This window comes from Cricetulus griseus, chromosome 6 (genome assembly GCF_003668045.3).
Source record: "Cricetulus griseus strain 17A/GY chromosome 6, alternate assembly CriGri-PICRH-1.0, whole genome shotgun sequence".
NCBI lineage: Eukaryota > Metazoa > Chordata > Mammalia > Rodentia > Cricetidae > Cricetulus > Cricetulus griseus.
This window is the reverse complement of record NC_048599.1, coordinates 104,969,721-104,995,258: the sequence shown is the minus strand read 5'-3', so window position 1 is coordinate 104,995,258 and position 25,538 is coordinate 104,969,721. Positions and strand designations below refer to the sequence as shown.

Genomic DNA, 25,538 nt, shown 5'->3' with positions numbered 1-25,538 from the left:
TTTTTAATGTCTAGTTGTTCTTATAGCCTTCCGTTCCTGTCATTTGAAGCTGAGCAGTACTCTGCTTTAGGAAGCAGGTAGTACTCAAGCAGAAACAAAGATTAGATATAGTGGGCTTAAAATCTATAGTCATGACTTGGGTGTGTGGAAATGTTCTTTATTTACTGAACTCAGTTTGCTCAGCAGTCCTTATTTCCATTAATGGAAATGAGTAAGGTAAGTTCACTTCTGGTTTGTGTGTTTGTGCACGTCTCTCTCTCTCTCTTTCTGTGTGTGTGTGTGTGTGTGTGTGTGTGTGTGTGTGTGTGTGTGTCCAAGAGAGGGGGATTTGCATGTGCCCATGCACACTCATGTACACATCAAAGAAAGATGTCTGGTGTTTTCCTCTATTGTCTTCCACTTTGTTTTCTGAGACAAGGTCTTTCACTGAACCCGAAGTTCACCATTTTAGCTAGGCTGACTGCTCAGGTAGTTCCCAGGTTGTGCCTGACTCCATCTCCTCCCTTCCAATGCTGGGGTTATAGGCATGTGTAGTCAGGTCTCGTCTTTCTGTGGGCACTAGGGGCTCAAAAACAGGTCCTCTTGCTTGCACAGTGCACCCTTACCCACTGAGACAACCCCGAGCCTCTGTTTTATAGATGAATCTCTCTGAGGGCCTAGCAGATAAACTCAAGTCTCCAACTTTTCTCCTTTGCTACTTTCTCTACAGGGCATGGTCTAGTGAGCTGCTTACCTAAGAACTGCCCTCTTATTGTCTCTTCTCATGGACCTCCTGTAATCAGGCCTCTCTCTGGGACCGTCTTAGAAGCTGGGGCACTGTTCTGAGGCTTTCAACTTCTCCTCTGTCTACTGCAGAGGTTGGCACATAGGAAACAGTTAAACTGTGACTGATGCAATCATGAGTCTGCTTTAGATGCGTCATATAATTAATTCAAATGGCACCATAATGATCTGAAAACCCTGCATAATTAAAAGTCTATTTCTCTACAGCCCCCTAGCATTATGCTTATAGCTTTCTTACAGTACCCATAATCCTCTGCTCTTGGATACAATGGTTTGCGTGTTTGGCTGCTCATTAGAGAGAATGTCTGTCTGCTCTTGAAGAATGCCCCCCTGCTCTTTGTGCCTCTCACTAGTGCTGAGGTCTGGAAAAAGTCTCCTTCAATCTGGGAAAATGAGTGACCACAGGAGGAGGAGCTGGCTCTATGTGACTTTCCACAAGTGAATGATTCCATAAGTGAATGACTCCCACCTGAGAAGGAGCAGAACAGTTTTTCCCCCCAGCTGCTTAGAAGGGCATCAACAAACACTAATTGATACTTTGCCCTTTACTGAACCTTAATTTATTTTAATGAAAAGCATTGCTTTTGTTTTTCAGAAATCCTCCACCCACTTTGCTGCACCCAGAAGAATGGTGTGAGGAATTTAACCACTTCATTTCACAGTGAGTGTTTCTTCCTCTGTGAACCACAAGATAGCAAGGTCTTGACCCATGATTCCTGAAACCCAAGCAGTGGAATGTGCACGGTCTTAGCTGGGCTGGCTAGTATGTTGTAACCCAGGGGTTGCCGTAGTAATGGGTTAAGGAGCTCCCACAGAATCTGAAGAATAAGAGATTCCAGCTGATTAAACTGTTATCAGTCCACATTAGCACACGTATCTACAAACCTACTCTGTAGAAGATGCACATCTATAATGATGTCTACTCTGGGAGCAGAGAGACACAGACAATTGCGGTCTTTACAGGGGCATTGCGCTGTGCTTTAGGATTTTCGAAACAGGTCTCAGGCTTCAGTTTCCAAGATGATGGGGGCAGGGCAAAGTAGGATATTTGGACTAAGGCATCTAGATGAGGCATCAAGATAAGATAAGGCATCAATACAAGGTATTGGCTTAAGGAAAACCTTGGGGAATAGTGAGGCCCCTGGTGGGAAGTAGGCCATCATGCTATACTTACTGAGAAGACTAAGACAATGAACCAATAGAGAGACCAAAGAGTGAGTTGGTGCTGAGATCATGGGTTTGGGGCCTGGTTCAGGGAGAGGGCCACAATGCATGGAAGATGTTCATTCAGTTTAAGGGGGGGGTCCAAAGCCCCAAGTGAAGACTCAGCTATTAATAGAGTGAGAACCAATCGTTAGAAGCCACCACCAAATACTAGATCTGGGAATAGATGTCCCAGCACCTGATATTCCATTCAAGAGCTTTCGAGACTATGGGAGGAGAAAATAAATGACTAATGGTGCTGATAAACAGGAGAGGAAAGCACACACTTTTTTCTCATTTATGCCTATGTGCAGTCTTATCTTCCACAATCCAAACAGGGTCATCCTCCTTAATATCTGTCTAGATCTACAATCTTCATCCACAATCCCTAAATCCAAAAAAAAAAAAAACCCGAAAATAGAAGTTATTTTGTAGTTGAGTCATCCAGCAGCAAAACTTGATCTTATGTGAACTGATGCGGGGGCAATGTGTGCCCTGAACTGATGAGGGGCTATTTATAGACATTATCTTTCTTAGTGTGAATATTCATGTGTTTCAATGCAGATATATTCCTATTTGATGATAGTGTCCTGTCCCAGATCATTCTGCCTTCTTACATAATGTGTAGCAAATGTGCCAGTTTAGCTGTCTAAAATTTGATCAAATTTAGAATTCTAAACATGTTTGACCCCAAAGGAGAGTTTGTATGCGAGCTTGAGTTTGTATTTCATTTCCATTTCAAATGCAACAAAGCTCAGGGCCCCGAAAATTGTTTGTTTATCTAATCCCTCTTGGACCTGCGCCATATCCCTCAGGACAGAAGAATAGGGGGACAACTCAGAGAGCACTACCAAGAGACATGGTGTTGGAAGGTGACTGTGAAGTTCAGTGTCAAGGTAAAACTCAGAGACTGCTAACCAGAGAGGTAGTGTTGGAGGGTGAGGTACAGAGCCAAGGCTGGAGGGCATGTCCTTGCTTCTCATCCCAGCTTCATCATTTTTGCCCTAACAGCAAAATGCATGGGGACTGCCACAAGTCAGAGTGACTGGCTACCAACACTTGCTAGGTGGACAGCACTCACATGGGAGCCTAGAAAGGACCACTTCTTGAAAGCTGGTAGCCACAGGAGGAGGTGGAGGGAAGTGAAGAGCCAAAGACACTCCAATGGCTTGTAGCCATGTTTTAGAGCATCCCACACTCAGAGAGAGAGAGATCTCTCTGCACTTAAGGAATTTCTTCATTCCATTGCTTCCCAGATAACCTTGACCAGCCTTCTCTGAAGCTGGCCTTGAGAACTCCATTACATATTCACAGATATACCTTCCCATTCCACTGTGCCACAAAGATGTGATTTGACTGACAAGTTCTCCTTAAGTGTGCTTTTCTTAAGAGTATGGTTGTATTCTTAAATCAACAAAGTACAGCTTCTGTGGATTTAAGGGTAAGGTACACAACTGATGGCAAGTGAAAACTTGTAGAATATCTTCTTTGTTTCCTTCTGACAAATCCATGAGATGCCCATTCCAATCTGATCATGTTTTCCAACTTTGATATTTCCAGAAGTATTCATCCCAAGTTACCTAAGACCTTGAAAGTTCGGGAACACTGGAAAGGCTGGGGAGGGGTGGGAATAGAGGTGGGGATGGTACAAACACAGAAAACAATGCCTTTGAGAATACATGTACCAGGAACAAAGAAAAAAAAAGTACATCTTAATGAAAACATGGAGAGGAGAACCCTGACAGGGTCTAATGAGCCAGGAAGGCAAACGAAAACTGGGTGATTACGTGCTTTATCGTTGATTTGAGATATGGAAATATGTCACACACACACACACACACACACACACACACACACACACACACACACACACACACACACACCTTCCTCTCTCTGCTTCTCTATGTCTTTGGTTATTGAAGATTAAACCTAAGAGCTCAGGTATTCTAGGAAAGTTCGCTACTCATGAGCTATAGCAGTCATTACATTCCCAGGCTGGCTGGAACTCACTCTGAAACCTAGGCAGGGCTTGAACTTGTGATTCTCCCATCTCCACTTCCCAAGTAGCTGGCATTATAGGCCTGGCCACTGGGCACAGCAATTGTCTCTTTCTTTAATGAATTGTCTTATTTTATCATTAGTGAAAATACTACATGTGGTCCCGTTCTTTCTTGATCACACACCTCCAATGCTATTTTCCTCATAGCATCATAGATTCTTCAACCATGGATTCTCCTTCTACACTCATTTTTAAGAGATATGGACATTGAAGAGTGACCATTACATTTCACATCTTGGGGTAGCATGATAGTTATCTTTGACTGTCAATTTTACATAACCTAGAGTCTTATGGGAAGATAGTCTCAATGAGGGATTGTCAGCATTTGATTGGCCTGTGGGGGACTGCCTCAATCAAGTTATCAATGTGGGAAGACTTAGCCCACTGTGTATAGTACCATTCCCTAGGCAGGGAGTCCTGAACTGTGTCAGAGTGGAGAAATCAAAGTGAGCACAAATGAGCAAGCAATGTGTCCATTTTCTTGTAACAATAAGTCTTTCTGCCAAGCCATCTGAGCCCTGCTACCATGTGGGTGCTTTCTGCCAGGCCGCCCAAGTTCCGCCCACCGACATGTTATGGTCCCAAGTAACATACAGAGACTTATATTAGGTACAAATGCTGCTTGGCCAATGACTAGGATTTCTCATCTGTTAGCTCAGTCTTAATTATCATAAATCTATATATTTTATAAGACTTATCTTATTGGATGCCAGTAGTAAGCATCTTGTTTTCCCAGGCTCACATGGTGACTCTGTGCTTTCTCCTACCTTTCCCAGAATCCTTCTTGACTCCTAGTCTCACCTATCTTGTTTTCCTATTGGCCAACAGTACTTTATTTATCAACTAATAAGACAATCATATACACAGAAGGACCTCCCCCATCATTTTCTCTCTGCTCTTGGTTGTGGATAGGATGTTACTACCTGACTTAAGCTCCTGCTGCCATGAATTTCCCACAGTGATGGACTATCTCCTGGAACTGTTAGCTAAAATAAGCCCTGTCTCCCCTATATTGCTTAGCAACAGAAATAAAACAGATAAACTTGTCACCTGTCTCACCTACCTCAGACTTCATATACAGCTAGTGTTGGGATTGAATTTCTGATCCTTCTGCCTCTATCTATTGAGTGCTGGGATTACAGGCACGTACTACCATGCCTGGTTTATGTGAGTGCAGGACGTGCTAGGCAAGTACACTCACCAACTGTGCTACATCCCTATTTCCATCCTATGATTTTGTAGATGAGGATGAGTCTTCTAGACTGCCATTACTCAGCTGCCAAATATACGATGGCCAAACATGATTTCATTAGACTTATTCAAATAGGCAGTTAACTGTAAACAATGACACACTTTGCATTTGAAATGTCTATTTAGAGAGCTTTGGTTTGCTTTTATGCTTACTGTCTTGTACTGAGAAAAATGAATGGGGAATTAATACCTTTCAACTATAAGCTTTATATATTTAGAGGTACTAGTTGGGAAAGACAGTATCTGAGAGTTTTAGTAAAATTGTTTTAAAGCAGAATCATGTAGATCATTGATTCAGTTCTCTTTATAGAACAAGCCTAGATTCTCTCTAAAAATAAACAAGATTATAAATATCTTTTTTAAAAAGGTTTTATTTTTTATTATATGTGTATGCTTTGTGCACGTGAGTGTAGGTGCCCTTGGAGGCCAGAAGAGGGTATCAGATCCCCTGGAGCTGGAGTTACAGGCATTTGTGAGCTGCCAGATGTAGGTGCTGGTAGCTAAACTCTGGTCCTCTGCAAGAGCTGTATGCATCCTTATCCTCTGAGCCATCTCTTTAGCATGACTAGAAATATCTCTTTATTTTTGTTTTCTTTTGTTGTATTTTGAGACAGGGTCTCTCTGTGTAGCCCTGGCTGTCCTGGAACTCACTCTGTAGACCAGGCTGGCTTTGAACTCAGATCCGCCTGCCTCTACTCCTGAGTGCTAGGATTAAAGGCGTGTGCCACCAGCCACCACTGCCTGACTTAACTCCCCCACCTCTCTCATTTACTTATTTGTGTATTTATGTATATGGATGTTTTGTCCTCACATCAGAAGAGGGAACCAGATCCCATAGGACTACAGATCCCATAGGACTACAGAAGTTGTGATGGTTGTGAGCTACCACATAGGTTCTTGAAATTGAACTCAGGACCTCTGGAAGAACAGCCATTACTCTTAACCACTGAGTCACAGCTTTAATATCTTTTAATACCCTATTGCCATGTGACCTCTACACGAAAGTGGATTCATCATTGAGGATCTTAATGTGTTAGTTACTTTCTTATTGCTGTAATAAAATACCTGCTAGGGGCTGGAGAGATGGCTCAGAGGTTAAGAGCACTGGCTGCTCTTCCAAAGGTCCTGAGTTCAATTCCCAGCAACCACATGGTGGCTCACAACCATCTACAATGAGACCTGGTGCCCTCTTCTGGTGTGCAGATACATATGGAAGCAGAATGTTGTATACATAATAAATAAATAAATTCTTTTAAAAAATACCTGCTAGAAGCAACTTAAAGGAAGAAAAAAGGAAGAAAAGTCTATTTGGGCTCATTGTTTTGGGGATCTAGTCCATCATGGAGGCAAACACCTGGGAAAGAGCTCCATATGTGGTAGGAACTTGCAGCTGTTTCTCCTTACAAGGTTCTCATCAAAAGGCAGATAACGCTCAGCTGGAGGTGGGGCAGGCTAAAAGCCTTGAAGTCCACATACCTGTGGCCCAGTCCCTCCAACCAGGCCCCACCTTCTAAAGGCTCCACAGCCTCCCCACAAAGTGCCATTGGCTACAGACAAAGCATTAGAATACAGGAGCCCATGGGGAACACTTTATATGTAAACCATAAGAGTCACCGGCACTGCTCACCAGAGGACCTGGAAGACATCTACTGATCACCTACTGAGCACCTGGCTGCTGCCTATAGCAGAATACACATGGGTTAGTGTTTTTCAGGTTTGTTTCCATCCTCCTTATTTGGCGACAGTGGAGGAGAAAAATAAATAAATAAATAAATAAATAAATAAATAAATAAAACTTTTTTAAGGCCTAAAATCCTATTAGGAAACCTGTCTTTGAGTCACAAAGAGAAAAAAGGAAGCCCCCATTGCCCTGGTTGGTTCTGAACCTTGGTTGTTAGTGATAATTGGCTCATTCATATGAGTTAGTTACACATTTGTCAAAGCATGCCTCCTGACAGCTTAGTCATGATAAATTAAACACGGTACTCACAGAAATTCTGCACTGCTCTTTATCCATATGCTGGGACCCTGCCTGAATTTTTTTTTTTTTTTTTTTTTTTTTTTTTTTTTTTTTTTTTGTCACCGCTATAATACAAGGCTGGCTTTGCAGCGATCTCATTATCAGCCCTTTCCCCTATGGCTAAAGCTATTTGCATAACAAGTCTATCTGGTTCAAGTACCTGCCGGACTTCTGCTGCGTTAAGAGGCTCCCTGCAGAATAGCCTTTTGATAAGATAACAATAATTTTCATCTGCTAACTTCACCTTGGTCCCCGGGGATGCCTCCTTTCCCTGTAAGTTCAACCTAATTTAAGGCCTTTGGTCTAGGTAATAAAAACTACTTTCCTTGCCGAAAGGTCTTCGTGAGCCATGCTCTTTCATTTTGTTTCTCAAACTTGTGAGGTTTGTATTAGGAGTTAGTTTCAGGACATCAATGGCTCTGAGCTGATTAGTGAGACAATGAAGATGGATTTGCTTTTGTTAAGGGTGAATTCACCAAGAGAATCCTGGCTGCTCAGCCCAGTGATGCTGCTATGTGATCACCCCCATAAACTGCGGTTTGGGGTGGCTGCTCTGGCAACACAGGGAATAAAAGCATTGTCTCTTCCTCACTCACTCCAAGATGTAAGGCTGACACTTGCCTGATGAATGTCTTTAATGTAAACGTCACGTGACTTTCAGAAATGAAGATCTAAAGATCCAGGGAACCTGGGGATTCCTTGGTTTCATGAAGAATGGCAAAGTACAGCTGAGCAAATGGGGGAACTCAGCAGGGTATATCTGTCCACAGAGTCTCTTTAACCTCTCACTGTAACCTTCCTCTCTTCAGGTGTATTGCAGGACACCTATCAGCTGATAGTTTTTAATAGGGAAACTCAGAAGGGTCCTCCTCAACGTCTAGACAGTTCCTATGTTTTGGGGAGTGTTTCTGGTCCCCCAGTGAATGGCTAGCATGCAAGACTGTCTCTCTTCTTAACTGAGCACCACGCCTAGCCCTGCCAGCCAGCCACAAAATATGGGGCATTTTTCCAGTCACCTTCAGATAGATACAAGCAGCTGCCCCAAATACTATTAGAATGTTGTCACTAACCTGGGAAAGGGCGTTTAAACTTCTTTGGCCCTTAAAGACTGTTACCTGGATTTACAGCTCTTGCTTCCTCTGCAGGTCTGCCTGTTGGCTGACTGTCTCCTCCACCTGAGTTTTTCTCAAGCCAACAGTTATCAGCGCTCGTCTTTCTCCACTCTGCATTTCAAACTCCTTAACTCTACCTGGCTTTATAACATTAGCAAACTATACACAATAAGTGCACAGAATTCTCAGGTTTTTACATCATGCTAGAATCCCAGGAACAAATAGTTAATCCCTCCAGGAACAGAGTGAGTCCACTGTAACCTTTATTTACATTACTTCACACGTTGGTAATCTTAATTAAAATGAGCAGCAGTATCTCCAGTGACACACTCTCCATTTTGGATTTATTTAGCCAATGATTAGCAATTGTGGCTTCTTGAATTAATTAGCATCTCTTGAACTACAGGGAATTAGTGGATTAGTAAAAACTCATGGAAAAGGTTGGAATACTCTAAATTAAAACCTAATAAACTCTTTGTCCTCTTCATGTGTATTGATCTGCAGATTTATAAATGAAACGACTGTTTCCTAATTTTGAAAAATTGGGATTCCCCCCTCTCCCATATCATGAGAAGAATTAAGTTATGAGTTTCAAGATTATACTTCCAAGAAGTATCTAATTTAGATTACATGATGGATATTGTAACTTTCTTGAAGTTTTGCATCAATATTGCTGTGAGTATAACATATGGACACATCTTATTGCAAAGAAAGATAAGAAATGGTCACTGGTAACTAGGTTGGGCAACAGTGGGCCCAGATCATGACCGTTGTCCCTAAATAAAAGGATGAGCGCATAAAGAGACAGCTATTTGTATCAAGCCTTGGGTAGGGAGGATTCATGATTCCAGAGAGCCTGACAACAGCCAACAAATGTTAAGGCTCAGTATTCTAACAGTCATTAAGAATCTGGAAGGAGAATGGGTGGGATCCACCAGGTGTGTCATAACAGAAGAGGGTCTGGAGTTGAGAAGGGGTTGTTGTCATAATCCCACCCTGGCTTGTCTGCAGGAGATGGAAAATAATGGACCACTAGTAGGGATAGTGGAGTGGCTGTGTGGTTGTCCCTCCTGGGGTTCTTCCCAACAGCTGTGACATGTGTCCACATAGCAGCCAGCTGTCTCCTTTCTCCTCTCTTCCTAGCTGGTGCTGTTCCCAAGGCCCCTTCCACAGTGGTGCTTCCACAGGCTGGGGGAGGAGGGTCAGAAAGAAAGCTGGCTCTGGATCGGTTAGAGCTGTAATTAGAAAAGGAAATGTAGGCCCATGTGACCGATCCTACATTTTTCCAGCCTGCTGGTGACTTTTAGATGGTATAAAAATAGCAGACATGGCCCTTTGGCTGGAAGAAAAGGCTGTGTGTATGTGGCTTTTGTGGATTTATAATTTACAACAGTAACATTATATACACACTATCTACATTCTATCTTATGTTTTCTATTACCTTCTTAGTGTTTGATTTCAGAATTTCCTTAGATTATCAAATGCATGACACTTAGCTACCATACTGGGTTAATGAGAGAGGAGAATCATAGCTGGAATTTTTTTTATTATTGTTGCTATTGAGACAGGTCTTGTTACATAGCACAGGTTGCCTGGAAATCAAGTTCCTCCTGCCTCAGCCTTCTAAATTCTAGGATTGCAGATGTATGCCATCATGACCAACATGAGTTGATTTGGGATTGAAAGGGTATTTATTGAATTAAAAATAATTGTATTTAAAATAGATATTTTAATGAAATAACAGGAATTCTGCCTTTAGGAAAGTACGGATGCTTAAATGACCATGACCGGGTGAGTAGTGCTTCTAAGACTGGCTTTTGTCACTCAGGCTGCGGTTTGAATGTTGTCCCTCAAAATGAACATGGTTTAACCCTCAGTATCTCAGATGTGATTTTATATGGAAACAGTCCTTTGCAGATGAAATTAGCTAAGATGAAGGCATACTGAGACAGGGTCCTAACCCATCGTAGTAGGTATCTATATAAAATAGAGAGATTTTAGGTGTTGTGTTAGTCGTCGTATTCTGGAATAATAGGACTTATATGTCTTGGTCAGTGTTCTGTTCTGTGAAGAGACACAAAGACCATGGCAACTCTTCTAAAAGAAAGTATTTAATTGGGGCTGACATACAGTTTCAGAGATTTAGTCCATTGTCGTCATGGCAGGGAGCATAGTGGCATGGAGGCAGACATGATGATGGAAAAATTGAGAATCCTACATCAGATCTGCAGGCAGCAGGAAAAGAGAGACTCTGGGCTTGGCATGCATTTCTGAAAACCCACAACCCAGTGACAGAATTCCTCCAAGGCCACACCTCTTAAGCCTTTCAAATAGTGACACTTTCTGGTGATCAAGCATTCAAATCTATGATCCTGTGTGGGCTCTTCTTATCCAAACCATCACAGAAGCAGACAGAGAGGCAACACATATGCAGCCTGGACTCAGGCTGTCTCATACTGAGGGGCTATCAGAAGCTAGGATAGAGGGCCATGAGACAATAAATGTCTGCTGTTGAAGTCACCCAGTTTGTGATACTTCTTATAGAAGCTCCGGGCAATTAATACAGCCTATGACTACATAGTTATAAAACTGTAAGTGATTTGATATTCCAAGCAAGGATAGCAACGTTCACCCACCTTCCACAAGGAGTGAATGTCAGGGGTTAGTCCTGTCTCACAAAACTATAGTGAATCTTCCTCTTTCTTCCCTCATTTCGTCTCTTCCTTTCCTTTTCTTTTTTGTTTAAATACATATCCACTATTAAAGCCTATGTTAAATACTCTGTCTCAAGTGAAAGCAGAGGATTTCTATAACTGTCAATGAACTGTGAACCTCAATAGAGAGCTGAGCATTAAGATGTCTTGGTTACAAAAGCCTGCCTAAGAGGAACACATTATCTAGGGAGATACGGCAAGCTGACATCACTGGAACCCAGTACTGACCAAGAGATCACCATCAAGCTGTGTTGAGAAGGATCTCATAAATTACCATGGTCCCTAGCAATTCAGGCATGGACTAATGTCACTTAACTGCTGCTATGGGCTTATTGTTGCTCAATCTTTGTGGTCATAGAGTTTACATTTCATTTTTGTTTTTTATGTTTTTGTTTTTGTTTTATTTTGTTTTTGAGACATAATTTCTCTGTGTAATAGCCCTGGCTGCCCTAGAACTCTTTGTAGACTAAACTGGGCTCAAATTCAGAGATTCACCTGTGGCTGCCTCCCGAGTGCTGGAATTAAAGGCATGCACCATGACTGCTGGGCTATATTCCTTTTTAATTATGACCAAATTTTTCTGCTATTTGAAAATCCTTCATGGAAAAACAAACAAACAGAAAAACATAGCAAGCTAAAGTAAGCCAAAGAAAACCAAATTTGCTTACATTTAGTAAATCCTAAAAGATGCATGAGGACTAGAATAGAAATTGTTAGATAAGTTTGAAGAGGTACAAATAATAATTTTTTAAATCAGCTTTCTTCCCATGGTGCCAAAGATTGAACCCAGGGTCTCACACTGCAACTGCTCTAACCACACGTCAGGCCCTATAATAAACTTCACTTACAGATGACTGTCAGGTACTATGTGTCTGGCCAAGTGGAATGCACTTTGCCTGTGTGATTTCACTGGATCCTAACTGCTGTTAAAAGGTGGGTGACTACTTACAAGGGAAGCTGAGCTTCTTGGCAGCTAAGTAAGTGATGGGCTGTAGGCCTCACAGCTGCATCTGAACAGAGATGAGGTGCAAACCCAAGTCTCTGTGGTGCTCCAATATCTTTCCTGGGGATTAAGATGCTAGAGTGTGTATATGTATCTAACATTAACCCTTTAAAAGTATTCGGTGTGTGTGCCTGTGGACATGCTCGTGCTGTACATGTGTGGAGGCCCCGGGTGGACGTCAGCTGGTTTCTTTTTTTGCTTTCCATTATGTACAAACCGATGACAACTAAACCATGGTCATCACCTCTCACCTGGCTCATATTGTCAAGTGTGGAGCCATTCTATCAAATGCTAAATGAAGGATTGACTATTTATCATGGACTACATGAAAAGAGATGCTTCATCATTGAGTTTTAAGGCAAACTACTTGAAAACAGTTTCCTCACTCACAACAAAACAGAAACCAACCAACCAAACAACAAAATAAAACGTCTCTTTGCTGGAAGAACTCTGTCCTAAGAGGAGATAAAAGAGGCTGACGAAATGGGGCTGGAGGAACTGGGGGACGTTGATCCAAATCAGGAAGGATGGCACCATTATAATGGAGTAGCAGATGAGAGTGACACTCTTTATGTCTGGGGGGTGCTCTGTGTCCAGCCTCTGAGTAACCCACTGCTGACATTTTACATGCAGAAGTAAGTGAGTGAAGGCCTAGAATCATACTATACCTGTGACATGCTATTGTTTTCGTTTTGATAGTCAGAGTTTTGCAAGCTAAGTGAAGAATAAACACATATATAAAATGACTTTGCCCTGTATGTATAATGAGTTCTGTGCACAAGATGGATTTAAAGTAGCCTGTAAAAACAACTTTGAGAAGTTCCCCCTAATGACAAGATCCCTCCTAAGATTCAGCAGTGTATATGGCTGAAATGCCAAGTGTATGTGTTAACTCCATTGTTGGCTATAGAATCAAAACTTTGGATTAAACTAATAATTAGAAAAGAAAGAAAATGTAAAGGAGCATTGGTCTGTCTAGTTGCTTGTATTGAGGGGATACTCTGTGATGCTTCTGCGTTCTAAGTTCTAAATTTCTACCATTACTTGAGAGTGGCATAACTCAAATACCTTTCTAAAGAAACTTACTATGCTGGGCAGTGGTGGTGCACGCCTTTAATCCCAGCACTTGGGCGACAGAGGCAAGCAGAATTCGGTGAGTTCAAGGTCAGTCTGGTCTACAGAGTGAGTTCAGGATAGCCAGAGCTATACAGAAAAACCCTGTCTGAAAAAAAAAAGCAAAAAGGAAGAAGAGAAAAAAACATGTATCCTAAGAGCGGCTTGCTCATTAAGGGCATTACTCATAGAAGTGCATTCCTGCCTGTGCCATCCTAAGGGGTGTGTATGTATGTGTGTGTGTGTGTGTGTGTGTGTGTGTGTGTGTGTGTGCCTGTGCCTGCACACACACAATATATGTGTATGCTTGTGAGTGTGTGTGTATTGTATGCATATGCAGTATGTTAACCGGTTCTGCTTGTATTTTCCCCTCTTTGGAGCATGAGCAGTGCTTTTCAGAGCTGGGAAATTTAGAGATTAAGTGAGTGAAGAGACCTGGACACAAAGAAGTAATTTGCATGTATAATCTAGGAAGGTGTTACAGTCTTCCTTTAAGCCATTTGACTTAGGTGCCAAAGTAACTATAATTTTATGCAGGGAGTATAGCAAATTATAATGAACAGCTTTCTGACTGTATGTCCAGAGTCATCCATGTTCACAAGCTAAAATCTGGATATCAGAATTTAAGCAGTTCCTGAAATGTATGAAAGTCTCCTTAATACACTGCTTATAAAGCAAAAGACCCCCTGAAATTCTACAACTGCACCATGTAGTAAATAATTGTCTTAAATTTGTCCAGCAGTAAAATGCATGATACCAGGAATGAGCTCTAAGGCAAACTATGGGCTTTAGGTAATTACGATGTCTCCACTCAGGTTTATCAATTGTAATAAAGTCCAACTCTTGTCAGGGATGGTGTCAATGAGGTTAGAAGTGAATGGGAGCAGAGAGCGAGAGGAAATCCCCGTGTCTTCCTTTCCAACTTGTTGGAAACCCAAAAGCAGTCTAATAATAAAGCCTTTAGTAAGATAAAATGAAAAAAAGGAAGCAGGAAAAAAAGCCCTGTGCATGGTTCTTCTCTAACTGAAACCATATGGGAATTTATTGGGAAAACGGGAATTGGTGGCATTCTGTTATTACAGTATTTATCATACAGTTATGGAAGGGAGTAATTTATGATCCTTTCTTGGAAAGCCAAATCGATACAGAGATAAACGTCCTTGCCACAATAGAATTTATATCTTCCATGTGATAACTGACCACTGTGTCATCTGTCCAATCATTCATCTCATTATCTGATGGGACTAGTGGAAGGCTAATATGGATGTGATTTATTGGTGCACACCAGTGGGGAGCCATTGGTCCAGCTTACCTGTTACCTGTCCTTGGCAACAAAGAGCATCGTTGTCTACCTCCAACTGCAGGAGTCCACAGAAAAAGCCACCAGCATGTCCCACACTAGACATCGCTTGTTGAATTAGAAACGATCTTCCATTTCTTACACTGTAGAGTCTATTCCATTTCTGCCCTTCTGAACACAGCAGTCTGCCTAGAGCAGAGGGGCTCAGGTAGTTGGTCTAAAGAGAGCTTTTATCATCACTAATTTCAGTTATGTTTGGTGACATAATCATTCCATATCACCTGTTCATGCTTGGCATCAAGACACATGACTTAAAACTCAGACTGTACTACAGTACCGGTAAAGAGAGTCAATATAATCTATAGGGACCAAAAATTGGGCAAATGAGAGAGAAGACCAGAAAGCTCACTGAGCAACCCTTGCAGGGGTAGTTCCCCAACAGGGGGGATGAAAAAATCTATTCCAGCAGCCCCTTTGGTTCTCTCAGCCCCCTGGGAACACTGCTGCCTGCAGTATCTGTGATTTGCCTTGTGAGGGTTAATCAGTGGGCCTATTATTCAGCAAATTAAAGGCTTGGCTGCCAGAGAGTTCCTTTCAGAAAGGATTAGGGTCTCTGATGAGGCTTTGAAGTAATGGATGGAGCTGTTCTGCTAATGGAGGAGGGCTAAGGACTCCCCAGACTCCCCTGGCAGCCAGTGTGGTGTCTTTATTCAGTCCCTTGCCTAAAAAAAGAAAGAAATATTTTCTCTTGCAAAAATGTGATGCTCACACAAGGCGCTGAATTGACATCCCAGCAGGTGGGGGTGGGGGTACTTCTTTTCTGTTGCAAGAGTTCACAGAAGTGCTTCCTGGCTGCTGTGGGTGGCAGCGTCCAGAGGAAGAAGCATTTCTCCAAAGAGCAGCAACAGGAATCAGTGGGGTCTTATAATTTATTGTCCTTTAAAAGGGTTTGGCTCGGAAGTTGGGCTAGCAGGTGACGGCCACTGTGGTGGTGGTCTGCATCCTCAGGACCACTAAGCAAGGCAGCCAATAGCTGTGCAAGATGCTAATTTGCATAAGACATTGGCAACTACCTATTATCTGACAAGACCCCCCCACACACCCACACACCCACACACACCCCCACACACACGGGGTTTTCAGTAGCAGTTAGGCTATTAGGGAAACCAGGCTGGTTCATTTCCCCCAGTTTATACCATCTTGGATGTTTATACCATCCACAAGAGCCATGGAGTTGGCAACCTGCCAGAGAAGTGTTTAGTCCATGTCCATAGTAACCAAAAGAGCATGCATTAAAAGAGGAGCAGAGAGTGTGGGTGTGGTGCCACCAGGACCAGCACAGCTGCGGGCCATTATTGCTCTTTACCAAGCTCCCTGCCCCCACTATGCATTGCATTCTGAGATGCTGGCTGGAGCTTCTGGTGGCTGCATTTGTCATACTGTTTTCTAACCACTTTGCGGTGTGTTATGCTCTAGTTCCCCCACACACACACCCCACCACCACCAGCAGCCCCAGCTCTCTCTTTTGGGACTTGTTTGAGCTGCATTCTACATATGGGTTAAACTCTTTCTGGAATCTTCCTTTTGGCCTTTGCACAGATCAGGATAAGTCTTGGCATCTGCCTTTCCTTGACTCCATGGATGCTAGTGGCTGAGCATTTCACTCTACAGCCTGGAAAGGCTCACCCACTCCCTAGTAGAGTTAACCCCAGATTAAGATCAGGGAGCTCTGAATTGGCCACCCAGGAGAATATTTCTACTGGATGGTTCCAAGCATGCTCCAGGATTGGAGAGTGTTGTAGAAAACAGCCTTATGAACTATGTGGCCTTGCCCAGTGGAGGCTGTTGTACTCACTATACGGCAGGCTCGTTACACACTTCGCAGGAAGATATTTTCTTCAGTCTCACTACCAATGTTCACTGCACTGTAGTCATGGAAGGAGCCGGGCTGTTAGCAAATCACAGATTACAAGACACATGGAACAGACATTTCCCCTTTCACATGGTCTGCTAGGAAGCTAGGAGTCGAATGTGTGTCCATCCTCAATAAAGCCATTTATTTGAGATTTTTCTTACTGAGTTTCTCCTTTGCTTCATTATTTTCCCCTTTGGCTTACATTATTTTTGTGTTGCCTTATTGCATGTATCTTTGTGTATCTGAGCACATATTTTGTCCTTACATTATTTCTGGAAGAAGACAAAGTATTAAAAATCAATTGTGTGCCCTACTGTGGAGAAGGTAAAGTGGAGGGACTGCTTTGGAACACAGACTGGTGTTTTTTCCAATAGATAACTCGAAAGTTATCATCATCCGATCCAGCAATTCCACCCCTACATATGTTCCCAGGAGAAATGAAGACATGTAACCACATACAAACCACATAAGGGGGTATTTCTAACAAGCTGTAGATGGTAGCTACATGACTTCGTCCCCAGTAATAGGGAGGCAGAGGTAGAAGGATCACAACTGAAGGCTAGCCTGGGCTATATAGTGATTTAGATGCCAGCCTAGGCTTCATAGTGGGATCTCTGTCTCAAAAGCCAACCAAGTAGTCAACCAAATAACAAATATTTCTTACACCATTAGTTTATAATTGTTTAAAAGTGGAAATAACCCAAAGCCTATCAGTTGATAAATGAAGAAAACGTGACACAATCACACAATGGAAGATTATTTTTGGCAAAAGGAATTGAATATTAATGTATTCTGTGACTTGGAAGAACCCTGAAACTATAATAAGTGGAAGAAGCCAGCCCCACATAGTATAGAAATGCTCAGATCTGGCAAATTCATGATGACAGAAAGTAAACTAGTAATTGCCTGGAATAGAGGCAATTGAGGGAAATGGGAAGTGACTGAGAATGAAAGCAGAGTTTCTTTGTGAACTGATGAAGTCAAACATTGATTATAGTAATGGCCACTTAACTATGAACGTACTAAAGATCTTTGGATTGTATATTTTAAATGGCTAAACTGTATGTTTGTGGGCTATACCTCATTAAAGTGGTTGAGAAGTCATTTTTAGTGGCTCCAGGCATGGAGGCAGAGGCAAGGGGATCACAGAGTTCAAGGCCAGCCTGGTCTACATAGGAATTCCAGGTTAGGTAGGATTGCATGGTGAGAACTGTCTCAAACAAATAAATAAGAAAGAAAATTATAGACAATGACTAGCAGTTTTACATTTTATAGAGTAGTTTTTGCTAGTTTTCTTACACTTAATTTTTACTTAGTGCCAGATGTCTGCATTTGACAGCACTTGCTTTTAGCAGGATCTGTCACCGGGTTTGGGATTGTGAGTCTTTGTGGCTAAGATGGATGGCAAGGTCCCTGCATGTTAATTGGTCTGGTGTCCTTCATCCATATACAGGCTTAGTGGTGGCTAGGAGCAGGCACTAAGCCTGAGAAACAAGACTGGCCATCCTGTGGTCGCTGTTCTATGTTTCAGTTCACAGTTTCCTCCACCCTTGCCATCTTGAATTCTGTGAGTGAGGGTAAATACAGAAGAGTGGTCAAGAGACTCAGAAAACTGTAAGGACAAAGAATGATCAAGGAGGAAAGGTGGCAGTGGCCCAGAGTAGCAGCAGCTATGGCTGGGACAGATCCCTTGGGAAGAGTGAGAGCTAACATGAGACTAGGGAACTGGTAATGGCAAGGCCTTGGGGGTCCTTTGGGAGGAGTGTCAGTGGATGGTGAAGGTAGAAGATAGATTTTTGTGTTCACAGAGATCTAGCTATTGGTCCATCTGTCAAATTTAAGTTTGCTCAAAAGTCTACTGGTGAGACCAGGCTGGTGAAACCCACAGAAACAACTGACCTGAACAAGGGGGAGCTCTTGATTCCAAGACTGATAGCTGGGAAACCAGCACAGGACTGACCTAGACCCCATGAATGTGGGTGTCAGTGAGGAGACCTTGGAAATCTATGGGGCCTTTTGTAGTAGATCAGTATTTATCCCTGGCATAGAATAGACTTTGGGAGCCCATCCAAAGGGATACTCCCTGAGCCTAGACACAAGGGGGTTGGCCTAGGCCCTATCCCAAAGGATATGACAGACCCTGAAGACCCCCCCCATGGAAGGCCTCATCCTCTCTGGGGAGCAGAAAGGGTATGGAATAGATAGGGTGTTAGTTGGGGGTGGGCAGGGGAGGAGGGGAGGCAGAGGGAACTGGGATTGACATGTAAAATAATCGTGTTTCTAATTTAAATAAAAAATGGAGAGAAAAGAAAAGAAAAAAAGTCCACTGGTGGCTACTTCTGCTATATTGTCAAGTGGTCCTCATTCCCCATAGCTGTGACCATCATCTTTCTCTTCCTGCATCCTTTGTTCTAACCATATCCTTCCTAAAAAGAGCCCCATTCTCACCACCAGCTGAATCTCTACCATGTTTTCAGTTTGATCCCTAAAGTGAAGACATCCACGGACCTCCACAGGGGATTCCTGAGCCCTTCATCTGACTGTCTCTCTCTTGCACTTCCTCCCAGTGTCTACCCTGTCCTTGAAGAATGCCACCTCTCATGTGAAACACTTGTCCTCGCAGCTGGAGTGGTTTACTTCTTCAGGGTTATGGCAGGCCCTAGACTCTTCAGCCTTGAATTACAGCTGCTGATACATCTATTCTGCCATTTGTTTCCAAATTCCATGAAAGGAAACATCTGACCCTAGGCACCACTGACTCAGCACTTGGTATAGTGCTTTTCATTGTAAACATCTAACATACATGTTTATTAATGAACCATGATGTCAGTCTCATCTAGCCCTTCAGCTATTTCATGTGTGTGAGCTGGTATTACCCAAGACTGCATGTGTTTCTTACGGAAACCCCTGCCCTAGTCTTGGGTATTCCTAGGCAAGTGCTTGACATTGCTGTGGAGCTGGTTGTTCAGTTATTTTAGGGACTGCCTAAGTCTTATGCATTCCTTGCCCTCAGAGGTAAAATGCATACAAATGAGAATTATGGATTAAAGTCAGGGCAGGGCGGCAAGCAGGATCAAGGAAAAGAATACAATTCAGATGTCCCCGGGCACTGAAGCCTGGGCTAAGAAACCGACCATGACTCTTTGTCAAAATGGAAATTGATTTTTAAATCAAAGAAATGACCCAGACATTCAAAAACAAGAGGACCCAAAAGCTTGAACTTGAAAATACCAAATGTCACAAATTCTGCTTAAGAACATCTACTATCAAGAAGAAATTCTTCTCTCAATAGTAGGAATCACAGGGAAAGCAAAGAATTAATTACACATCTGACTGAACTCAAGGTTTTTGTAATACTGGACCCAGTTTAGTTAGGTGGGTAGCTGATTAGGAGACCGCAGACCTCAACACTAGAGAAAAGCTACATGGTAGTCCAGTGGTTTCCTCCAGAGCCCACTGGAGGTGCTGAAACTGTAGTCGTATGGAGATGGAGGGCCTCTGGGAGGGCATCAGGTCAAGAGGGCTGCTCTCTCATGAGTGAATTGCCTTCTGCTATGTGAGCGCAAGGCATACATACTTCCTTTGGGGAAACCAGATTGGAAGCAGAGGACATTCTTCATCATGGACATAACCCTTCTCATGTCTTGATCTTGGATTTAATGGGCTTTAGGACTGTGAGAAAATGAATGTCTTTTCATTTTCATATGCTTGCTCTAAATGTTGTCACGGAAGTGTGGGGTGGACTATAGACTAAGACATCTATGTGGCACTGCTGTTTGTTAGGTGTGCCGTAACTACCTTTCTCCCCTAATCACTTGGTGCAGTGGCTTACCACAGAGCCAGCATTTACTGAGTGCTTACTGTATAGCGAGCAATGTGTAACCATTGCCTCAGTTACTCTCCACAACAATCCTGTGTCCAATATATAAATAAAAAACAGGAATTCAGTGAATCTAAGTAAAACATATATCACTGCATAGCTCTAAGTGTTAGAGTTGTCTTCAGTGCCTGACTTAATGCATATCATTGCCCCAGTGTTTTTAAAAAGTATGCCATGCTGGGGAGAATAATGGGTTTTGTCACTGAATGTATCGTTTAAATGTATCAACAGACTATCTAGAAAGTGCTGTGTCTATGTGGGCAACTGTTTTCAGAAGGCTTTGACTAGGAAGGCTGACTGACTGATTAGAATGTCAGTGACTGTGGAGAGGTTGGGATGTTGCAGGTCTAGGATCCAGTTACAAGTTATCTTGTCTGATTGTCTTGCAGCTCATGGTAGACCAGACTGACCTTGAACTCAGAGATCCACCTGCCTCTCTCTCCTGAGTGCTGGGATCAAAGGCATGCACCACCACCAGCCAGCTGGTTGGGTTCTTTAACAGCCACCGTCTCCCTCTGAGTGTGACCTAACACCCTGTGGCCATCAGTGAAACCTTTTGGGATGCATTAACTTAATAGAGCACTGGGTCCCATCAACCCCAAAGCTAATGTCACTGGGTAGTGTCTGAAGCCTGAGGCAGATGACCTCTATCACCACTTTGTTGTGACCTACCTACGTGATACTTTCTAATAGACATGTGAAAAGCATCTTCATTTAAGATTTTTCTTTGTTTCATTATTATAAAGCTGGTAGAAACTATTACATTGGAACATGGCATTTAGAGAAACTTGAATCTGTGTTCTGGACCATGGTCACTCATATTTGGCTCCAGGACAAATGGGAGCTGTGTCTTGGCAGCTCCTTGGTATTTTGTTCTGACTCATGAGTCTTCTGGGGTCAGCCTCAACCTCTCCCCCAGTGCTCCCTCCGATTCTTCCTGGGATGCTTAACGCAAACCATTCTTTAGTGTTCAGCTTAAGTAAAGACCTCTAAAGGCATCCATGGTTGACATCTGATTTTCTGTCAAGTCTGGAGGATCTGTCACCAAGCCCTGTCAATGCAAAAGACCCAAGAGGCTTTGACTAGGGTGCTGTAGGAGACCTTAGCTGTGCAAAACATGACAGCTGCTATGACTGTCCCCGAGAAAGCAGTCCACTGCCTGGTGCCTTAGCTACATCACATGAGATGGCTTAGACAGTAAGAACCTGCTGTGCAAGCAAGAGGGCTTAAATTCATATTCTCAGCAACCACACAAATTTGGGACACAGTGGCGCACTCCCATAATCCCAATGCTGGGGAAATGGAGATAAGAGAACCTCTAGGCCTCATTGGACAGCCAACCTAGCTGAACAGATGAGTTCCAGGTTAAGTGAGATAACTAGTTCCCACCCCAAAATAAGTTTAGAGCAACTGAGTAAGATGCTTGACATTGACTTCTGCCCCCATACATGCACAAACATGTACATTTGTACACACATATGCACATCATATGCCCATCCATTCATATTATCTGCAGACACACAAGAGGAAAAAAATGTCAGTTTAATTGCAAAGTGCTTTACATAAACTAAACTAAACTAAACTAAACTAGGAGGAAACATGGTAGCAAAGGATCACCAGTTACTACCCTCAAAATGGCCTTAGCCCTAGGGTACAAAAATGGAGACATTTGGGTTAGGGAGATAGGCCAGTGGGTAGAGATACTTGTTGGATGAACCTGGAAGTCTGAGTTCAATCCTTGGAACCCAAATAAATAAGAAACAACTGCACAAAGCTGTCCTCTGACCTCCATACATGTACTGTGGCACATCCTTCAAGACGTGTGTGTGTGTGTGTGTGTGTGTGTGTGTGTGTGCATGACTGTGCATGAATGCATCCAGCAGAAGGCATGCTTGTGATACATCCATTATAGAAGGTGGCACTGCCATCAGCAATAATAAAGCTGCCACCTCCCTCAGCAGTCTTTTCTATGACCTTTTCTGGGACACACTTCTGCTTACCCCAATCATGTCCCTATCTGCTGCGTGACTGGCCTAATGTAAGAGGGCTCCTCATTCATTTAACATTTCTGGGTTGCTCCTCAGACCTTCCCCAGACTGATTCTGCCTGTTATCTGTCTATGATACACTCTCCGATCGGGAAAGAGAGCCGCCTACCCTTACACAAGCAGTGCTTGAGGAGCTAAAATTTTTGTTAGCACATTACCCGAACTAAGAACACAGCTAGCTACTTGTCTGGGTTTTTCTAATTATTTAATTTTCCAAGGGATCAGAAACAGGAAAATAAAGAGTTCTCTATACTGGCAGACTTTACTCCAGCCACACATTGGGGTGGCATGTGTCTACATGCTACAGCTCTACCTCTGTGAGCTAATCCTGGGCACTGGCTCTCTGAATGGATTGTCTCCAACCACGATGTATATTGTAACCTCTGGAGGTAGCTCCTGCCCTGTGTACTGTAGATTTGATGGTTTGTCTTCAGACTACCCTTCATTTTCTTTCCTCACTTTGTTACCTTGTTTGAGTCATCTGTAGAGGAGGAGAGTTGCTCTTCATACCTCAGTCTGGGAGTTGAGGCAATGCAATGTTCTTTCTTTCCTCTTCCATGACCTCACCTTGGTCTGTTGGTACCAACAGCTTTGCCTACCAATCAGACTCACTTGTTTGTCTTCCTACTTCTTTGCCTCCCAAGCCAGGGACTCAGGAAAGATGCCAACTGCCCAAAGTCCTGTGCTGTCTAAGTCAGTGTTCTTTCTATTGCTGTGAAGACACACCATGACCAAGGCAACTCTTATAAGAGAAAGCGTCTAATTGGGGACTTGCTTATAGTTTCAGAAGTTAGTTCATTAGCATCATGATGGGGAGCATGGTGGCATGCAGGCAGGAATGGTACTAGGAAAAGAGCGGGATCCTCAGGCAGCGGGAAGAAAGAGACACTGGGCCTGGCTTAGGCTTTTGAAATATCAAAACTCATCCTCAGTAAAATACTTCCTCTAACAAGGCCACACCTCCGAATCTTTGTCAAGTAGCGCCACTCTCCAGTGACTAAGCTTTCAGATATGTAAGCTTATGGGGCCACTGTTATTCAAACCACCACGTCTGCCCTTCCTAACTACTGATGACACAAACTCTGTTCTCATCACAGGTTTGCTTCAGAGGAAGATTGCTCTCTCCCCTCCTTGGTGGGGAGTACTCTGAAGACTTCTCCTGCCTTCTCAGAGCTTTTACACTAGGCAAATACAGGCCATTCCACTAAGACTGTTATCTGTACAGCTGTCGGCCTGGCTGAGTTTGCAGCCGTGCATCTCATTTGCATGATTCACCTCCCCACCCCAGGCATGAAGTTAGCATGTAAATCCAGACCTTAACACATCATTGAAACCCTGTGCATTAGTTTTGGGAAATGATATGTGGTTAAATATTTCAGAACACAGAAAGGGGGTTGCTCGCTAAAGTCATATAAGCAATGTCAGCCCCTCCCACCCCACCCCCGCCTCTTTGAGATATTCGTGGCTTTGGGAAAATGCCTCTGTTTGTCGGTCTTGTTTTTCAGAATGGAAATTTTCTTCCAAGACTGAGCACTGTGGGCTCTGCTGCTTAGCTTATAATTACCATATCTAGCCTCAGGAGGATTTTTTCCTCTTGCCAGTCAGGCTTCTGTGTGATGATGATAGGAACCTCGAGACAGCAAAGTGAGTCATGGGCCAGGGAAATATTTGCTCAGATCCACAGTATTTGGGTGTCCTGTACCAATGGGGGCACTTGATCCAAGCAGCAAACTTTGGGAAGGCCGCAGACAGCATGAGAGACAAAATATATAGGAAGAAATGAGAGGAGATGAAAATCACAGGTTCTGATGTGGCATGGCCCCTCTGTGTGGGAGCAGGCTACCCTCCTCCTGGTTTCTTTTCTTTTCTGTTTTTTTTTTTTTTTTTATTTCAAGCTCATCAGTATTTTTAGTTTTTGCTTTTTCAGCTGTTCTATATCAAGTGGGTTTATTTATGGGTAAATCTTGATTCCTGGTAAATAGCTCCCCTGTACAGGCATCTGGGGTTTCAGTCGTCGTGAAATGTCAGATTACAGGCACGATGCAGCTGCATCTGCAGGGTATCACCCCAACCCCCAACCCCCACATCCCCAGCCTCCACATCCTGAACCCCCAAACGTCTGGCCTCCTAGTGTCAGATCCCAACATTCTTCTCGCTTTTTGTCTGTTTTGGCTTACTGCAACTAGCATCAACCACCTGTGTTTAATGTGGGAATACAAATGAATTCTGAGAATTCATCTTTAGCCAAGAAAACATGATGGAAAGTACTAGAATTTCAAATCAGATACTGAATGGATTTCCTTCAAGGCTGAAGCTTGCTCCATTTTTCTTCTGGTGGGTTTTTCTATCATATTCAAACTGTTAACTGTGACCTTGTAAACCCAGGGCCTCTTGCTCTTCAGGATATAAATATGATTTTATTATATTTTGCTTTGGGTCCTCTCATCACAGAAAAACCATATCTAAATTTATTTTTTTTAAAAAATAAAGAGATTAAACGAACACATCTGTGAAAGATTTTTACCTAGAATCTAGTTTCTCTAAAGTCAGTCCATGTTCAATTTTATTTTTCCTTAAGTGAAAGACTCTGAGAAGAACTGACTAGGGCCAAGCATACCCCAGTTTAAGACACTTCCTTCTATGGAGATAAAAGCTTATGGATATCCCAGGCACAGTGGCATTTAGAGATTCATGGATCTTGCCTTGGTCTTGTAGGGGGAGAACTCATCTCTGTCCCTCCTTTTAAAAACACAGCTCTAATCAGCACTTACAACAGAACTTCCAAGATGGCCTCTGTGATATATGGTCCACTGACAGCAGGAAAATAGGAAAAAGAAAAAGAAAACATGCCTCTGAGGGCTAGAGAGATGACTCAAGGGTAAGGAGCACTGGCCACTCTTCCAGAGGATCCTGGTTATATTCCCAGCACCCACACAGCAGCTCACAACTGCCAAATAACTCCAATTCCTGGGCTTCTAACACCCTCACATAGATACACATGCAGACAAAACACCAATACACATAAGATAAAAATAAATTTAAAAAAATGCCCAAGTAAGCTTGGAAACATTGACTGAAACAAAATATTTTTTAAAAAAAACTCTGATGCTTATTTTAAAAAAAACAACAAATCTTTAA

General features: G+C 42.8%; 1 protein-coding gene across 1 annotated transcript in view; it reads left to right on the top strand.

Annotated features, from left to right (window-relative positions):
• Myo3b (myosin IIIB) overlaps positions 1 to 25,538 on the top strand; it is a 338,238-nt gene that overhangs the window by 92,570 nt on the left and 220,130 nt on the right. Inside the window, exon 7 of the mRNA XM_035446507.1 lies at positions 1,379 to 1,444. Within this exon, the coding sequence (XP_035302398.1) occupies positions 1,379 to 1,444 (66 nt within the window). The remainder of the gene's footprint in view (positions 1 to 1,378; positions 1,445 to 25,538) is intronic.